At 46.2% G+C, this 19,942-nt stretch overlaps 1 protein-coding gene across 1 annotated transcript; it reads right to left on the bottom strand.

Moving 5' to 3' along the window:
* Positions 1 to 3,901: 3,901 nt before the first annotated feature.
* KCNV1 (potassium voltage-gated channel modifier subfamily V member 1) lies at positions 3,902 to 19,711 on the bottom strand. Its single transcript, XM_056854515.1, has 3 exons — positions 19,230 to 19,711; positions 16,256 to 16,782; positions 3,902 to 4,413 (listed from the first exon to the last, which is right to left on the bottom strand). The coding sequence occupies exons 1-3, from the start codon at positions 19,709 to 19,711 to the stop codon at positions 3,902 to 3,904; spliced, it is 1,521 nt and encodes a 506-aa protein (XP_056710493.1).
* Between the last annotated feature and the right edge of the window lie 231 nt (positions 19,712 to 19,942).

The raw sequence follows: 19,942 nt of genomic DNA, 5'->3' as shown, positions 1-19,942 counted from the left end.
TTGGACTGATATCTCCAAAGTCTTTTCTGACAGTGCCCGTGCCTTCGTAGGGTGCTTTTGGTAAGTGGGGCAGGTACCTAGATCAATAATTCAGGAGGCCATTAGTGAGCGTTCCTTAACGGAAGCCTTGTGAACTCTTTTTAAGCACTGAGAAAATGAGTGTAGATTGGGAGTCTTGAATAATGCAGGCTGTGCAATTAGTGAGCCGCTAAATGGCTGCTCATTGAACCTGCGTATCCCTTTCTCCCCCTGCGATGTATAGTGAAGACAGCATCTAGACTCTCTAACTCAAGATACCAAAGGAGCTGAAATCCCTAATCCATTCACTTGAAAACAGTCCTATTGCCCTCAATGGAACTATTTGGAAGAAATGAGCTAATAACTGCTTCCAAGCCAACAGACAAAGCTCCATCTTGTCCTTTACTAATACTTCCCAAATGGATGGATTGCAGCATAAAAAATGCATAAACCCAGGCCTTTAGTGTGGCTCTTCTGCCCCTTTGTTTGATATTTTCTGTCCGTTCTGTATGGAATTGCTGCTTTATTGAATCTGCAAGAGAAAAGCCAGTCAGTATGATAGCTCAGATGCTGGTGGGAAGAAGAAGAAGAGTTAGTTTTTATATGCCGATTTTCTCTACCTTTGAAGGAGAATCAAACCGGCTTACAATCGCCTTCCTTTCCTCTCCTCCCAACCTTGTGAGGTAGGTGGGGCTGAGAGAGCTCGAAGAGAACTGTGACTAGCCCAAGGACACCAACTGGCTTCATGTGGAGGGGTGGGGCATCAAACCTCGTCCTCCAGATTAGAGTCCAACGTTCTTAACCACTGCACCACTACTTTGCCCCTCTTGGTATCCACCATGACAACAGGATTTCCATATGTGTTCTACTGTCTTGTAAGAGTGAATGGCAACCTTTCTACTTCTGTGGAAGAAAGTAAAGGATGTGTTCCCCAGACTACTAGGGTGTATAGCAGGGGTCCCCAATATGGTACAGTGTGGTGCCCACAAAGCATATTTAGAAAGTGGGCAGGTGGTGCTTTTGTCCAGCAGGGCTTCTGATTGGCCATTGGAGATTTGATTGGCTGTGCAGGTTTTTAAAAATCTTGCTTTGGCAACAGCTGGCACCACAACTGTATGACTGCAGTTAAGCTATGGCAGCCGTTTTGTGGCTGGATCCACCACCTGTGGCTGTTATTTTGTGGCTGTTCCCATCACCCTGTGCCTGGAGGCTCAAAAAGCTGGGGCCCTCTGGAGCAGAGGCTAAAGTCCACCATGCCAACACTAATCCAAATGTCTGAAGCAAGGGCCAGGTTTTGTCCTTAATCACATCTCATAGACTGCCCCATAGAATTCAATGGGGATTCAAGACGCAGCTTCTTTTTGCATAGTCCGATTCTATTTCGAGAGCCTCAACGTGGGCTCCATTTCTTGGTCGCTCTAGAGCAATGCTTCTTAAACTGTGGGTCATGACCCCATACGGGGTTGCATAACTGAATGGGGGGGGTCGTGAAAAATTTGGCAACAGTAAAAGGTTTCTTTGTGATATATTATCAGTAAATGTTTGATTTGTATACCTATTTTTTATACCTATATACCCGGGGTCGTAAAAATTTCTCAGGCGAAAAGGGGTCATGAGTGGAAAAAGTTTAAGAAGTTCTGCTCTAGAGTATGATGAAATCCAGTGAGTGTAGTCCTCTGTATTTGTGTGTGTGTTAAGTGCCATCAAGTCGCTTCTGACTCACAGCGACCCTATGAATCAATGTCCTCCAAAATGTCCTATCTTTGACAGCCTTGCTCAGATCTTGCAAATTGAGGGCTGAGCTTCCTCTGTATTTAGTTAACACATATATCCTGTTCCAGAAAGGTGATCTAAATACCAAGACAAGCATCTATATGCAGATTATTTTCAAGAGCAGACTGCAGGAGCGGTCTGCAGGGCAAAACCTCGCGACATCTAACACCAGGGATTGTCTGTAAAATTTCCTTGGTCAGATCATCAGGTGTAGCCACAAAGCCACAAAGCCTCAGCTGATTCATAGGGTCGCCATGAGTCGGAAGCGACTTGACAGCACTTAACACACACACAACCTCTTCCCTATCCACAATGGGTAGCCAGTACTAACACAGATACAGTGAGCAGTAGCTAATAATACACAGAGAATCTCTGTCTGTGAGCCAACAGTGTTTTCTTTTTTTAAAAAAATGCAGATTACATTAGAGTGCAGATACAGCTCGGAAAAGAAGTATATTTTGAGGCAAACTGGTAAATAAGAAAACCCATGAAAATGATGTGTTTACTGCTCCAGCAACTCTCATTTTGCTTTTTTGGCAGTACCAGGAGGATACCACAATAGCTCCTTTGCACAACAACTTTGCAGTAGCTCCCAGGTGGAGCGGTGCAGGTATAATTCACTTGCTTCTCCCACATGACATTTGATTGTCATGACAGAGGAAAAGAGGGCAGTGGGACATGCTGCAGTGGTTTCTGAAGAGCTAATAGCCCTGTTACCAAGTTACAGTGAATGCACATACAGTCCACGTACAGTGTGCACTTGTTTGTATGTACGCTGAAGAAATTCTCATGTTATAGTCAACGTATGTACAGCTGAACATGTGATACAAACCCTACATTTATCCAGCCACTGGTTCCTGGTTTAATTTGTAAAGTGACATGCACCAGATCTTTCTTACACACAGATGTATGCAAGTACTGGCAGGATGAATGTGTCTTCACTGTAATATGTGAATAGGGATAATGTTAAAAGGGAGAGAAGGAGCCCCGTGGCACAGAGTGATTAGCTGCAGTACTGCAGTCAAAAGCTCTGCTCACGACCTGAGTTCGATCCCGACGGGAGTCAGTTTCAGGTAGCCGGCTCAAGGTTGACTCAGCCTTCCATCCTTCCAAGGTTGGTAAAATGAGTACCCAGTTTGCTGGGGGTAAAGTGTAGATAACTGGGGAAGGCCCTGGCAAACCACCCTGTAAACATAGTTTGCCTAGTAAACGTCGGGATGTGACGTCACCCCATGGGTCAGGAATGACCCAGTGCTTGCACAGGGGACTACCTTTACCTTTTCCCTAAAAGGAAGAGAGCAGGAAAAATATCCCTACTAGTGAGGATTTGTGAAGATACAGATTCAGAAAGAAAACAAAGCTGGAGGAAGAGGCACAAACAATGATTAAGTAAGAACGGGATTTGAAACCTGAGGATAACCACAGTGGTTAGAACTTGGGGGCATCATGATAGGATGGTGAATATTACATGAACTACTATCTTTTCTGCCATAAGTCTGAAGAGGAACACAACTTGAAACGAACAGGCAATCAAATGTAGATTGTGCAAGTTTCATACTAGTATTCTGTATGTTAGAACTGATCTTCCAAACCTTCATTGACGTGGAGATATCAGACACCAATAGTGCAGCAGAGAAGTAAATATATGACTATTACTTACCTTGGTGAGTTCTCCCACTCCAAAAATGCAACATGAAAAGTCATAATTGGATGTTACCCCCATAATTTATCTGTACCCGCTTAGTGTTTTGAAGACACTCATGCATCTTCATTGTTTCATTATTTTTAACATTCAAAACAAAGCAGCTTCACTTATTTTCAGTAGAATTTTATTCCTGCATATCAGAACAAGCATGAGAATTATAGTCAAATATTTGAAATACTGTTCTACATGAACAGAGCCACTATTTCTATTCCAAAGAAAAGTCTAATGTGTTAGCATCAGCGTACCCTGAGAGTTTTTGCTTGTAATATTCCTTTGGATGTTCAGCAACTTAGAAAGCAAAGTTGTTAGGAAAATAATGGACATGATTGTTAGCCTTCTGCTTAACACTGTATCAGCACGGCTACCAGAACATCGGACATCCATTGAGAAACTGAATGGAAAAATTTAAAACCAAAACTCCTCTCCACCACTGCTCCTGGTACTTGTTCTCTCTCGACTTTTTAGTCTCAGCAAATCTATGATGCTCCGCGCATATATGTCTCGTAAATTAATGCTGATATTGGAGTCACTGGACATATTCTTGGTGAGCTTCTTCAAGGCTTCACGTTGGCGGAGAGCAGCTTCCTTGATCTTCAGGGTGAAGTAGCAAGTAGAGAAGCGGTCGTTTATGATGGCGATGGGCAAAGCCAAGACCAGTATTCCCGATAGTATACACACAAATGCCACAATCTTGCCAATCACTGTGTCTGGTCTGATGTCTCCATAGCCAACAGTCGTCATGGAGGTCGTTGCCCACCACCAAGCACAGGGCACACTTGTGAAGGTTGTGCCATGGACACCTTGCTCAACAAAATACTCCATGGTGGAAAAGATTGAGATCCCCACCGAGAGGAAAAGCAGAAGCATGCCAACTTCTTCATAGCACTGCGCGATGGTCATCCCTAGAGACCGCAAACCTGGAATATTAAGACAGGTTCGTCAATTGTTTCATGCTCTTGAGGAGATAAAAAGGCGGAAACTTTAGACTGCCCCCTTATCCTGATATAAAGACCTCCGGCTAGGGCAGTGGTTTTCAACCTTTCATATCTTACGTCCCACCAATCACCCATCTGAAGAACCTGGGTCCCACCATGATGGAAGCAAAAAGCCCACTTTTTCTGAGAATGACATTTATACCTTTACAGGCAGTTTGGCTATTATATTGATCATTTACAGTAAATTTTAAGGAGATAAAAACTTTGCAGAACTATTATTTGAAGTGGGAAGGAAGGTGGCATGGTACAGCCTGATCTTGTCAGATCTTGGAAGCTAAGCGGGGTCAATACTTGGATGGGAGACCACCAAGGAAGACTTCTCAGGGGAAGGCAGTGGCAAAACATCTCTGCTTCTCGCTTCCCTTGAAAGCACCTTGCTGGAGTCACCATGAATTGGTTGCGACTTGATGGCACGTATATATGTATTATTGGAAGTAATTTTATTGCTATGGCTTTAAAACACAAACCGACAAAATTAATAATTCTGTTAGCCGCTGAAAATTCTAATGATGCTGCTCAGTGTAATTTTTTGCTGCTATTAACTAAACTAAAATCCATGGAGGAGAGGCAGAAGCACAGTGGCTAATCCATGGCAGGTAGGATTGGCAGGATGCAGTTTGTCAGCAACATTTGCTGGTGGGCAAGGGGAACAAAGAATGAAGAGAAACAAGAAGTGTCCAAGGTTACTATTAGCATGCCAAAAGGTCGCAACTGGATAATCCGTGGTGGCAGGTAGGGTCGGCAGGATATAGTTCATCACAATTACTGGTATAACAGGATCAAGAGATAAGCTTGGAAGCTCCAAATGGGAGGCTAGATCAGCAGAAAGGCTAATATATATCTCAACATGCTGCCCCCACTGGACAGTTAATTAACAGCAATTACTACCCCACATTTGTTTGCTTGTCTTTAAATGATCAGGGGACCAGAGCAACTGCCCTATGAGGAGCAGTTAAAAAGCTTAGGGCTGTTTAGCTTGGAAAGACGATGGTTAAGGGGAGACAGGATAGAGGTCTATAAAATTATGCATGGAATGGAGAGAGTGGACAGGGAGAAGATTTCCTCCCTCTCTCATAATACCAGATCGCGGGGTCATCTGCTGAAGCTGAAAAGTTACAGATTTAAAACAGATAAAAGGAAGTATTTCTTCACACAACACATAGTTAAATTGTGGAACTCCCTGCCCCAGGATGTGGGGATGGCTCTTACTTGGAAGGCTTTAAGAGGGGAATGGACATGTTCATGGAGAAGAGGGACATCCATGGCTACTAGTAAAAATGGCTACTAGTCAAGATGCATACCTATTCTCTCCAGGATCAGAACAGCATGCTTTGGTACATAGGCAGGATAATGCTGCTGCAATAGTCTTGTTTGTGGGCTTCCTAGAGGCACCTGGTTGGCCACTGTGTGAACAGACTGCTAGACTTAATGGGCCTTGTTCTAACCCAGCATGGCCTTTCTTCTGTTCTTACATTCTTAAATCTTCCGATGGGATGTTAGCAAATTCTCTCCCTGCACTTTGCATCAGGTGGAAGGGAAAGCCCCCACCCCCAGCAACCCTCAATTCTGTAGCCATGGCAGTTGGGAGTGAACCAGCATTCAGGAATGTAGAACAGTTTCTCCTTGTGTCTTGGATGCAACAGCTCTGTAAAATCCTCACTCGTGTTTGCCCTTTTAAAGCTGGCTCATGATCCATTTGAGTTCTCTTCGAGTCCTTAGCTCTACTGCGCAATCTCCCATTTTTGCATTTTAAAATTCTCTTCATTGAATAACACCTGATGTTCATCTCCTACACTTCCCCAAATGTATTTTAGTGGCAGCAGCTAAAAATGCTCATCCTTGGGATTATGGCCTTAGAAGGGTGGTCTGTACAGCAGCACAATTCAGGCTAAGAAGGTCCCAAGAAAAAGGGATGTCACTCATCTTCCTGTTACTACTCAGTACCCTTTCAGGGACTTGTGGTATGATGATTAATCCATAGCATACTTCATAGCAGGATCTGGATATAAGAGAACTGAGTGGGGATTGTAAACACCAGCATGGTGCAGTAATTAGAGTTCCAGATTGGAAAGTCCCAGGTTCAAATCCCCACTCTGCCACAAAGCTAACCTGGTGCCAGTTACCCTGTTTCAGCCCAACCTTCCTCCCTCACAGGGTTGCTGTGACGGCAAATGGAAAGGGGGAAGGATTATGGGCTGGGTCCATCAAACTGGATCTTACCCTATTCCCCTCCTTACTACAACTCCCATCCCCCATGGCTTTTGTTCATGCAGATCCCACAATCCCCAGCACAGCCTTTTAAAGGAGATCCCTCCTTCCTTTTTCTGTAGCAGAAAAAGCTGGTTGGATCAAATCCTGTGTTCTTTGCCCTCAGCTCCTTGGAGAAAGGACAGGGTTTTAAAAAGTTGTGAAATAGATATGAGGCACTCATAAGAAAAGCCATGCTGGATCAGGCCAAGGCCCATGAAATCTATCAGTCTGTTCACACAGTGGCCAACCAGGTGCCTCTAAAAAGATAACTGCAGCAGCATTATCCTGCCTGTGTTCCACAGCACCTAATATAATTGGCATACTCTTCTGATCCTGGAGAGAATAGGTGTGCATCATGACTAGTATTCATTTCTGTTAGTAGCTATGAATAGCCCCCTCTCCTCCATGAACATGTCCATTCCTGTCTTAAAGCCTTCCAAGTTGATCTAGTTCCCTAACCATTTTGGTTGCTTTATTCTGCACCTTCTCTGCAATATCCTTTCTTAGGTAGGGTTGCCAGATCCCTCTTCGCCACTGGCAGGAGGTTTTTGGGGTGGAGCCTGGGGAGGGTGGGGTTTGGGGAGGGACTTCAATGCCATAGAGCCCATGGCATTGGTCCAAAGTGGCCATTTTCTCCAGCTGAACTGATCTCTATTGGCTGGAGATCAGTTGTAATAGCAGGAGATTTCCTGCTACTACCTGGAGGTTGGCAACCCTATTTTTTTAGGTGTGGTCACCAAAACTGTACACTGTGTTCCAAATGTGGTCTCCCGATAGATTTGTACAAGGGCAGTATGACAGCAGCAGTTTTGTTCTCTATTCCTTGTCATGGCCAGCATGGAGTTTGCCTTTTTCACAGCAGCCGCATACTGGGTTGAAGTCTCACAATCCTCCCCACCATTCATGGAAGTGATCCAGGACACTGTGTGTGTAGGAGGAGAGAGATCGGTCTCTTCTGAGCCCTGCACTAATTCATCCATGGATGTAGTACGGCTGCCTGCTGGCAGAAATGTACCGAACTAAAAATATTCATGTTCACAGAGGTCCCCAAATCAAGTGCTGCACAGCATGTGTGAATCTGCCATCTCAGATCCATCACAACAGTCACAGCTTTCACTCCAGCAGATGTCACATCAAACAATTTATTTAAAAAAAAACACATTTCCAGTCCTCTCTTCCATTGATCCATGTCAACCTCCAGGGCAGCTAATAACACTGCACATTAATTCTCCTCAGTGCTTGCAGTTCACACATTCGACTGTGAGTCCCTGACCAACATACAGACACATCCCGATCCTACTGCTTTTACAGTGCAATCCAGTCCGAAGTAACTGAAGGTTCCCCATAATATAAATGAAGGTTCCCCAACGGGTTGAAATTAAATCAAAAGTTTCCGTCTAGACATTAGGAAGAATTTTCTTACAGTTATAGCGGTTCCTCAGTGGAACAAGCTCCCTTGGGAGAGGGTAAGCTCTCCTTCCCTGGAAGTTTTTAAGAAGAGGTTAGATGGCCATTTGTCAGCAATGCTGATTCTATGTCCTTAAACAGATCATGAGAGGGAGGGCATCTTGGCCATCTTCTGGGCAGGGAGTAGGGGGTCACTGGGGGTGTTGGGGGGAGGTAGTTGTGAATTTCCTGCATTGTGCAGGGGGTTGGACTAGATGACCCTGGTGGTCCCTTCCAACTCTATGATTCTAACTCTGCATAGGACTGGAGTGTTGCCATGCACATCCTAAGCAGTGGTACCCCCTTCTAAGCCCACTGACTCTGTTGAAAAGATACACTGTCAGAATCCCAGCTGATTTTGCATTAAGGGTACTTAACTGTTCTCCAGGGAGGGAAGGCACCTCATATCTATTCACAACTTTTTAAAACCCTGACCAGTCTCATCAGATCTCGGAAGCTAAGCAGGGTAGGTAGAAGAAGAAAAGTGACTAGCCCAGGGTCACCCAGCAGGCTTCATGTGTAGGAGTGGGGAAGCCAACCCGGCTCACCAGATTAGAGTCCGCCGCTCATGCGGTGGAGCGGGGAATCAAACCTGGTCCTCCGGATTAGAGCCCACCGCTCTTAACCACTACATCATGCTGGCTCTCCACTTGGATGGTACTTGGATGGGAGACCACCAAGGAAGACTCCGCGGAATAAGGCATTAGCAAACTACTTCTGCTTCTCACTCGCCTTGAAAGCCCCTTGCTGGGGTTGCCATAAGTCGTGACTTGACAGCACCTAAGTATGTAACTACTCTCTAAATATATAGGAAAGAGAGCCACTGCTGGGAACTGTACTGTTATTACAATGGTGGCAGCCTAAACTAGTGCGGGTTTGCAGGGGGGACTCAGTTGGCAGCTGCCAGACTACTACTTCAAAGCCCAAACATTTTCAAAAAGAAGACCAAGGCTTTGAGGGGGGGGGGGAAAGTCCAGTTTTGCAGCTTAAACTAGTAGCTGACGGAGTTTATAGTTCAAACTAATGAGATATTTCTTCTCATTTAAATTCTTTTTATCCACCTCAAGCAGTTCTCTCTAAATATCCAGCTGAGAAAGACCATTACCTCAAAACGGAAAATGGCTCAGAGAGTTTTTGATTCTCCGCAATCTGCCCAGAGGAGGAATGCTGTGAACCATATAGCTGGAGTCTTCAGAGATCATAGCAAAACGCAGCAAAGCGGCAACAGGCAGTGGTTTGATGGAGCAGCCGCTGTACTTGGCTGTGTGGCTGCAACATGTTCTGGCACATGACCTTATGTCTCTAAACACAGAAGCGTTGTGGGTAAAGGCCCTCACTTTGCACGAATCAATTGTTATGTTGCCACCAATTCTGATACTCGCCAGTTTCTTCTGTCATTTCCAAGTACGGTACACCAGTGGTTCCCAAAATGGGCAGTACCACCCCCTGGGGGGCGGTGGGATTACCTAGGGGGGCACTAAGAGGCAAGGGGGCAGCAGGGGGCGCTAGAGATGGGCCTCTTCAACTGGGTATTCACTAATTTACAATAGATCAAGTTAGGGCACCATGCTGGCAAATTTGGTAGAAACTATCAGAATTGCTTTCGACTTTGAAGAGCTGGGACCACTGGATCAAGTTCTTCAGTTCTGTTGAATAAATTTAAACTGAAAAGTTTTAATTTGATTTTGAATAGATGTGCAATTCATTGCTACTGCTTTGAAATTTTATTGTTATTACCTTCTTCAGTGAGTCGGGCAAGCCCCCGTTTCGAATAATGCTTCTGATAGGATAGGGTAGGGGGCGCTGGGGTTGAGTTTGTAGAATCAGGGGGAGGTGGCCCGAAAGGTTTGGGAACCAGTGCTGTACACGATTCCTCAGTCAGTAAACTCTGGCCAATTTCTCATCGACACAAATATAAGGGAGAACGAAGCCCCTAATGTGAGAACATCTGGCATTCCTGCGCCTGGGGCGGGGTCACACGTAGATGCCCTCTGAGTCACTTCTGGCAAAAGCTGCCCCCAAACTACCAACGTGCCACAAAAAATTGCCCCGTTTATCACAAATGTCACAAATAACAGAGATAGGGTTGGCTTGTTAGGCTACTGAAAAACTGGGGACTTACTTGTGAGTTTGCACTGTAGGCAGCATCATTCTAAACTAATATAGTTCCATTCTTTTCCTTTTCTTCCTGCAAGAATTCTGGTATTGTGATGGAGTCGCTAGAGCAGTGATACTTCCTCAGGAACCACTCTTCTGAGCACCGTTTCGCCCAATACGGTGCTTGCCCCATGTTTCAGGAAAACCAGGCAAGGCCCTTGCTCAGTAGGACTTGTGGTTGGCAGGTGGCTGCTGGAACAGGTAAGCTGTGACCCTCCCAGGGATGGAAGTAAATTTAGCTCTTTGAGTTGATGGTAACTACGAATGGTGCTCTCTGCAAGCAGCAGAGTGAGCACCAGCGTGGTGTGGTGGTTAAGAGCGATGGACTCTGATCATGGAGGAAAGGGGTATTCATGGCTATTAGTTAGAATGGATACTAGTCATGCTGCATACCTATTCTCTCTAGTATCAGAGAAGCATGCCTATTATTTTGGGTGCGGTGGAACACAGGCAGGATGGTGCTGCTGCAGTCGTCTGGTTTGGAGGCTTCCTAGAGGCACCTGGTTGGCCACTGTGTGAACAGACTGCTGGACTTGATGGGCCTTGGTCTGATCCAGCAGGGCCTTTCTTATGTTATGTTTGATTCCCCATTTCCCCACCTGAGCGGCAGACTCTAATCTGGTGAACCGGGATGGTTTCCCCACTCCTCCACATGAAGCCAGCTGGGTGACCTTGGGCTAGTCACAGTTCTCTCTGAACTCTCTCGGCCCCACCTACCTCAGAAGGTATCTGTTGTGGGGAGAGGAAGGGAAGGAGATTGTAAGCCGGTTTGATTCTCCTTAAAAGGTCGAGAAAATCAGCATATAAAAACCAACTCTTCTTCTTCTACCACTGGGTAGGACTAGAATTGGTAGATCCAGGTTCAAATCCTACTCAGCACAGCTGAGACTTTAGGCCAGTCACTTTCTCTGAGCTTAACCTAACTCACAGGTTTCTGTGGGGATAAAAGAGGGAGACAGGAGAATCACATATTTTACCCTGACCATCTTGAAGGAAGGGTGAGATAAAAACATCATGGGTCAATCTAGGATGATGTTTTCAGGTCAGCTAGCTGATAACACAATGCTTCTATGCCTTTCGGATTTGATAATTTCATTTACTTCATTCCCAGAGAAGGAACGGAATTATTATCATTTTTTGTGAACTGCTCAAAATAGTACAGTCTACATTGCCATCCATTTGTCTCCAGGCTTTTATTTCAAAAGTAACAAAATTATGATATCTTTATCAAATTATTGTTCCAGAGTGTTGGTCTGCAGAAGAAGAGTTAGATTTTAGTCCAGATATCTGACAAAGGGAGCTTTGACTCTCAAAAGCTGATACCCCGAAAATCGCACTGGTCACTAAGGCCCTACTGGACTCAAATCTAGCTCTTTTACCAAAGCATGATATCCTTACACTTAACAACTTGTTTTATGACAACCAAAGTAGCAGAAGGTAATATAAGCAGTATGAAAGTGATGAATGTCCTGCAGGGCAGTGCGCCAAATCGGTTTAATTAATCTGCGTTCAGCCTAGCCCCACAACCAACAGCTGTAGTGGTAATCCTATTTTGGGACTGTATCTCTTCAAAACACCACTCACACTTCTGAATGCTTGTCTGTGCAAAACCAAACAAAAAACATGCATATGGTGCACTAGAAACCAGGTGTGTGTGTGTGTGGGTGGGTGGGGGTGAAGGACTACACTAGTTTTCTTCCTCATGAGTGATATTAGCTATGGGGCACTCAGTGTAGCTACCCTGGGCTCCATACTGGCTGGTGGGGGGGGGGAGGGTTGACCAGCAGTGACTCGAGAAGTGGAGGCAAGGGACAGAGAATTGGGGGGGGAATCCTGACTGCCATAAGCCACCTTGGCTGCTCCACTTGCCCTCTCTACTGCAGCAACCATTCGCGAGGCAGTGGGGTAGGGTTGCCAGGTCCCTCTTCGCCACCTGTGGGAGGTTTCTTTGGGGGTGGAGCCTGAGGAGGGTGAGGTTTGGGGAGGGGAGGGACTTCAGTGCCATAGAATCCAATTGCCAAAGCAGCCATTTTCTCCAAGTGAACTGATCTGTGTCTGCTGGAGATCAGTTGTAATAGCAGGAGATCTCCAGCTAGTACCTGGAGGTTGGCAACCCTACAGTGGGGGCTCCCCAACTGCTGTTCAACTGCTTTGCTCCAGGACATGTCGACTGAGTTGAAGTGAGGAGCAGAGAGAGAAGGGGTGCTGGGCTATGCAGGGTGGGTGTGCTATACAGGGCCCATCCGCCTGCTCACTCATCCTCCTGCCAAGCCAGACAGCCCCAACCAGGGAGTTGGCTAGCGGGGGAGCAGTTCACAGTGCCCCCTTCCCTCTAGGTCCCAGTCCTACCTCATTGCCCACAGAGAGGGCCCATGCATGAGCGAGCCACATGAGCCTCCTTCTCACCTGCAATGCATTCAGCAGCCGACCAACACACTGCGTGCCACCTGCCGCTGCCCCCATAGAAGCAAACAATTCACAGGGGATTAAGGTATGAGATAATGGGGAGGGCCCCAATTCTTCACTTTCCCCCAGAGCCCCTGAATCATTAAGATCACATGGTCACATGAAGTTGCCTTATACTGAATCAGACCCTTGGTCCATCAAAGTCAGTATTGTCTACTCAGACCGGCAGCGGCTCTCCAGGGTTTCAAGCAGAGGTCTTTTCACATCACCTACTTGCCTAGTTTCTTAAACTTGAGATGCTGGGGATTGAACCTGGGACCTTTTGCATGTCAAGCAGATGCTCTACCACTGAGCCACGGCCCGTTCTTCCTCCTCACAAATATACTTATAGTGGCAATAGAGCAGAGGATGATCTGATATCTGATGGGAGTTGTGCTGTTTTCTCCGGTGTGTGGGGACAGGGAGGAAGAAGACTGCCAGTGAGGTTAACAGAGCAAGAACAGTGAACAAGCTATATTATGTGTCAAGGGAATCCACTGGAGCAGTGGGAATATTGTCTTTGTATGTGGAGGTTTGTGCTTTGTTACTCTTATTGATGTATGTGAGATTGGCACATGCAAGACGTTCATGTGATTATCTGTCTGCTTCACAATGGGGAGGGCAGTATGTTTACACAAACAGGCAGCCTAAAACATCTGTTCCTCTGCAGCAGCAAATTGGTTCCTGCAGCTTAGCTCCACTTTAGATGCTTACTGGGACAGCGCCAACTCCCTGCTCCCCAAACATAATGCAACATGGAAGGGCTATGGCTCAGAGGTTGAGCATCAAACAGAAGGCCCCAGGTTCAATCCGTGACACCTCTAGTTTAAAAGAACCAGGTGATGTGAGAGACCTCTACCAAAGACTCTGGTAGAGCCACAGCCGGTCAAGAATAGATTATACTGACCACGACAGATCTATAAGGAAGGCTCATGTCACTGCAGAGCCCTTTAGATTGGCAAGCCAGATTCATACTTTTGTGCTTGGCTTGGGGAACCAGAGCAATATATCTAAACGGAGTGCCCATTTCACACATCGTAATGAGCATCCGGTGGCGGGCCGAAGATGGCACCTGCTCCCCTGCCATGGGAACTGAATCCTTGCCCAGTGAGCATTTGAAACAGGCTTCAGCCTTTCGACGTTGCCCCAGCTGCTACAGAATGTTATGTTGGCAACATTCCTCCTCAGAGCTGGGCTGAAGGCAACGCTTTGAACAAGACTGAAATGCTCCATCAAGATCGGGTCTGTCCTCAAGACCCTAAAAGGCCCCACAGGAGTAGCACAGCCAGCATCTTAACACATATTCAGCAAGCCTAGGCAGGTCCACTCAAAGTAAACTCCGTTATAATCAATGCCGTTTAATCCCAGGAAAGCATTCTCAGGATTTCAGCCACCCTTCTATAGCTACACCCTTTTGCGCCAAGCGCTGCATGCAGTTCAACGACCTCCAAGAGAAGTTGCCCTAGCTGATCTTTAAGCCACTCTTTTCAAGCACTTATTTTTGTGGAATGAACCTGAATGACTCAACACGCCCTTGCGATTCTGCTGGGGAAAAGCCTCATTCCCCAAGTGCGTTAATCACATCTTTTACTCTATGCATGATGGAACTCTTTTCATTAGAATGTTGTTGCCACCTATGATCTTTCTCCTCCGGTGTTCCTTCTATCATTTTCGCCTAGGTCTAAAGGAAAAATCCTCCCGGTTGAGGCATTCTCTCTCCATTTCTGATTTTCTACTAAGGCCAGCCTTGTTATTTTCCACCATCAAGCTTCTGGGAAGGCTTTGGATCATGCATGAACAAAGCAGCATGCTCCAGTTACCCTAGCAAGGGGACCAACACAATTGCTCCTGCTGAAGCAAGCAGCTATGGTGGGCGAGTCATCCCGGCACCCAGCTGCTTGTCCCCAAATGGGTCAGCTTGCCACAGGTTGCCCCGGCTTCTGCCAGAGGCTTCGGGTTGAGGTCCATGCCATCCATCTTTTGTTCAAGGAGCAAAACAAGCACCTTCCTGAACTTGTAAACCCTTTGAATGCAATGGCAGATAAGTGGCATATAAATGTATCAAAGGAACAAGCAAAGGGGAGCTTTCCCACGAGCGAGATGCTCTGCCTTACCTTCGGCGATTTTACAAGGCAGATTTAAGAAGCTTCCAATAACAGAATGGGTGTGCCGGGGAATTGGAGTCTAGAGAGCATGTTTTGCTCAGGTGCTCCTTCTACGAGGAAGCTCGTTGTAAGCTAATCATTCCCCTGCTCGGCCAAATCGCAGTCAGCTCAGATGAAGGGAGAATTAAGAGTCTCCTCTGGGAAGGGAATGTCCAGATGGCAAAACAGGTAGCCAAATTTTGTGCAATAGCATATAAAGTTTGACCCCTAATGTTGGGCAATTGCAATTAGATTAAATCACAATTTGGTCAATTTTAGTCGATTATAAATTATTTGGAAATTTTAATTAGGAATGTTTTTCGGTTGAACTGCTGTATTTTTTTTACCTTTTGTAAAAACATGTTTTTACTGGCTTATGCTGTATTAATAATAAATCTGAGTGTGCACCCCCTATTTTTTGGCAGTACAACATTCCCTCTATTCAGCCAAGGACCTGCCTGCCGGTTTGAGGAGTGCTATCGTGGCAGAGCTAGTGGCAGATTTAGCAACCACAAATTTTGGTAGGCTACCAGGGAAGAAACTCGATTCATCTGAAATGTGGTGTGGGAGGAGAGTTTTACGTATACCAAGAAATGCTAAAAAAGACACATAAGCGGGTTCTAGATCAAAGCAAGCCTGAATTCTCCCTAGAAGCTAAAATGACTAAACTGAGGCTGTCATATTTGGGTCCCATCACAAGAAGACAAGACTCAGTGGAAAAGACAATAATGCTAGGAAAAGTTGAACAAGCAGGGAAAGAGGAAGACCCAACATGAGATGGGTTGAGTCAACGGGCCCTCACTTTGCAAGACCTGAGCAAGGCTTTTAATGATAGGATATTTTGGAGGTCATTAATTCACAGGGTTATCCTAAGTCAGAAGCAACTTAACACATATACACCAAGGCCAGTCAAAAGGCCAGTCAAAATGGATATTCTCCTGGACATTATGCATTTTGCTTCATATTTCTAAAATTCTCCTTTCACTTTCCCCTTTTTCGTGGGAGGGGGATGCCTCAGCCACAAAGCAGGTTGCTAAATTTTGCACATATATTTGTAAGACTTGCCACTTAAGAGTGGGCCTCGGAAATTTTATGGAGTCTTAACTTTTTAACTTCCCGCCATGTAAGGAATTTTAATTGATACAATAAGGGTGTATTTTTATAAGTGTGACAGGTGGCTTACAGTTTTGTATTTTATAAGAGTACATATATATATTGTCTGGCTTGAGCCGTATCAATAAACATTCATTCATTCATTCCCCCTTTTCGAAACAGTACACGAATTTCAATCCCCAGAAGCATCTCCCACAGTTTGGATTTACCTGTGGAATGCCTGCCCAGCTTCAACATGCGGAGAGCCCTCAGCAGCCTCAACACCTGCACAGTGCGCCCCATGTTTTCCAACTCCTGGGAACTTCCTCCACCACGCAAGCTCTCTACCAGCAGTGTTATGTAGAAGGGCAAAATGGCCAGAAGGTCTATGATGTTTGCTACTTTCCTCATGAAGTGGCACCTGTTCCTTGCACACAGGATGCGCAAGGCGAACTCCCCTGTGAACCAGGTAATACATACATATTCCAGGATGTCTAGGATTTGCAATGGCAGCCCGCTCAGTTCCACCGAGATCAGAGCCATGTTGGCGATAGAAATGATCACAAAGGCCATGGAGATGGTGCCAAAAGTTCGAGCAGCTACAGAAGAACTGGGGTTCTCCAACACCTCCCAAAGCTTCTGCCTGACACCAAAGCAGAGGCTCCCAGAGAAGTCTTCTTCCTCAACTTGGGAATCCAGTTTTTCAGTATCTTTCTTGATATCTAGGACTTCGCTCAGTTCCTTCCTCCTGAAGTACCTGTTGAAAAGACCCAACCACAAATATACATGTTATAAAACACTGCATCATAAGAACATAAGAAAGGCCCTGCTGGATCAGACCAAGGCCCATCAAGTCTAGCAGTCTGTTCACACGGTGGCCAACCAGGTGCCTCTAGGAAGCCACAAACAAGACGACTGCAGCAGCACCATCCTGCCTATGTTCCACAGCACCCAAGATAATGCTCCTCTGATACTAGAGAGAATAGGTATGCAGCATGACTAGTATCCGTTCTAACTAATAGCCATGAATACCCCTTTCCTCCATGAATATGTCCACTCCCCTCTTAAAGTCCTCCAAGCTGGCAGCCATCACCACAACCTGGGAAGGGAGTTCCACAATTTAATTATGCATTGTGTGAAAAAATACTTCCTTTTATCTGTTTTGAATTGATGGATTGATTTAGGAATGATCTATGCCGCCTGTCCAGAGAACCTGCTTAAGGAGTCTCATGAAGGAAAACATGATAACATCATGCACTCATAAAAACAATCGCCCTGACCTGGATGGCCCAGGCTAGCCTGATCTTGTCAGATCTCAGAAGCTAAGCAGGGTTGGCCCTGGCTAGTATTTGGATGGGAGACCTCCAAGGAATACCAGGGTCATGAGCAGGCCATGGCAAACCACCTCTGAATGTCCCTACGGGGTTGCCAGTCAGCTGTGACTTGACAGCAAAAAACCCAAAAACAAACAAACCACAATTAAAATACACTCACTGTTAAAAACCTCACCATTAAAAAAAAACCTGGTCACATCATAGCTACAGCATCAAACACTCAGCAGCTTAAAGGAGTCGTTCTAAAAAAGCCCTTAGGCTACAAGCAGACTGCATTTTGAAAGATCAAACCACACAGTTAAAAAGTGTGGGTAGAAAGAAATGTTTTGGTCTGACACCTAAAAAAAAAAGAATAGGGTAAGTGGCAGGTGAGGAACTGTATTCCATAGACAAAGTGCCCCCACTGAAAATCTCTTCCTCTATGCTTGTAAGGAGGACCTTAATTGGTAACAGTAAGGGGGGAGGTGGTGAACACATGAAGTTGCCTTATACTGAACCAGACCCTCGGTCCATCAAAGTCAGTATTGTCTACTCAGACCAGCAGCAGCTCTCCAGGGTCTCAGATAGAGGTTTTTCACATCACCTACTTGCCTAGTCCCTTTAACTGGAGAAGCTGGGGATTGAACCTGGGACCTTCTGCATGCCAAGCAGATGCTCTACCACTGAGCCACTGTCCCTTGGTGCTTCAAGTGTCACGCTCCCAAGCCATTTAGAGCTTTAAAAGGTAAGAACCAGAACTTTGAACATCTGAAGAAATTACATCCCAGTGTAGAAGTGTGGAGAAGGACACTGTGGCCTTTGCTACCAGAGAGACGTCCAAGGTGAAGACCATCATCTCAGTGATCCCAGTCTGGCCCCAACTGTCAACCAGAGACTGGGAGGGACCATGGCTCAGTGGCAGAGTTTCTGCTTGGTATGCAGAAGGTCCCAGGTTCAATCCCTGGCACCTTCAGTTAAAGGATCTGACAGTGGGTGATGTGAAAGACCTCTGCCTGAGACCTTGGAGAGCCCCAACCAGTCTGAGGAGACAACGCTGACTTCAGTAGACCAGGGGTCTGATTCAGTACAAGGCAGCTTCATGTGTTCAAGAATGACCAGCCACATGCCAGTTTACTTCTGGAGTGGCCAACCCCATACTGGATCTTTACTTCATCCTCCTCCAATGCAAGTCATCACTAGATTCAACAACCACCATGATTCTCCCAATGACTCTTTCTCCATGCTTTTGGGTCTTCTGCTAGTGCCCACCAACCCACCATGTCTTGTTTAACCCTTTTCCGGGTCAGCCCTGGCTAGTACTTGTATGGGAGGCCACCAAGGAAGATCAGAGTTGCTGTGCAGAAGCAGGCAATGGCAAGCCACCTCTGTTCATCTCTTTCCTCAAAAACCCTACAGGCTTGCCATAAGTCAGCTGCGACTTGACAGCACTTCATGCACACTTCACTCGCACAAACAGAGACTTGGGGCGCTTTCACACATGCCAAATAATGCACTTTCAATCCACTTTCAATGCACTTTGCAGCTGGATTTTACTATGTGAAAAGGCAAATTCCACTTGCAAAGTGGACTGAAAGTGGAATGAAAGTGCAATATTCAGCATGTGTGAAAGCACCCTTGAACACCTGAAACACATGAATCTGCCTTATACTGAACCAGGCCCTTGGTCCATCAAACTCAGTATTTTCTACTCAGACTGGGAGAGGCTCTCCAGGGTCTCAGGCAGAGGTCTTTCACATCACCGATTTGCCTAGTTCCTTTAACTGGAGATGCCGGGGACTGAACCTGGGACCTCCTGCATGCCAAGCAGATGCTTTACCATTGAGCCACAGCCCCTCCCTTGATTTCTACCCAGTGACCATCGAGCGCTCACCTGTCCCGGCAACAAGCGTCAATGCTGAGCTCATCCAGCCCCCAATACTGGATCTCCTGCAGAAACGAAAGCGCGCATAGCTGATCCATGACATGCAGCCGGCCGGTCTGATAATAATTGTGGATGTAACGGAATGCCTGAGAGCTCCGGTCAAAGAAATATTCGTTCTCCACCAAGTTGGCATCGTCGCAAAGATCCAGGAGGCTGGAGGCGGCGTCCCGGGCAGCCGACACCACCACTGCCAGCTTGCCAAGACGGGTGTCTGGGTAGCAGCACAGCTTTCGCTGGGACAGCACAAAGCGGGCGCCTCCCACGTTGACGGTGATGCGGTCCAAGGCTGGGGCTTCCCGCTGCAGCAAGGACCCGGACTCTTCCTCACTGCAGAAGACGCTTGAGTCCAATGAGCCCAAAGACGTGCTCTTGTCCAGCTGCTCTGCAGACGCCCCGGAAGAAAGGGACAGGCAGCAAGGAGGAGACTTCATCCTTCAGCTGCCAACAGCAGCTTCTGCTTCTCCTAGGAGAAGGGGAAAAAACCCACAACCACGCTAAAACTGAACAGTATGTTCCGGGCCAACAGGCTACATGGCTGCCTCTTGAATTCCAAGCATCTTGAAATGAAGACAACAATATTTGAGATCTCTCGGATAGTTCAAAGATCAGGGGTTCTAGGTATTTGGTTCATTCATTATCACACTGCCCAAGCTTAAACACAC

This window comes from Euleptes europaea, chromosome 8 (assembly GCF_029931775.1).
Source record: "Euleptes europaea isolate rEulEur1 chromosome 8, rEulEur1.hap1, whole genome shotgun sequence".
NCBI classification, from domain to species: domain Eukaryota; kingdom Metazoa; phylum Chordata; class Lepidosauria; order Squamata; family Sphaerodactylidae; genus Euleptes; species Euleptes europaea.
Note: the sequence above shows the minus strand (reverse complement) of the source record. Positions and strands in the feature narration are given on the sequence as shown.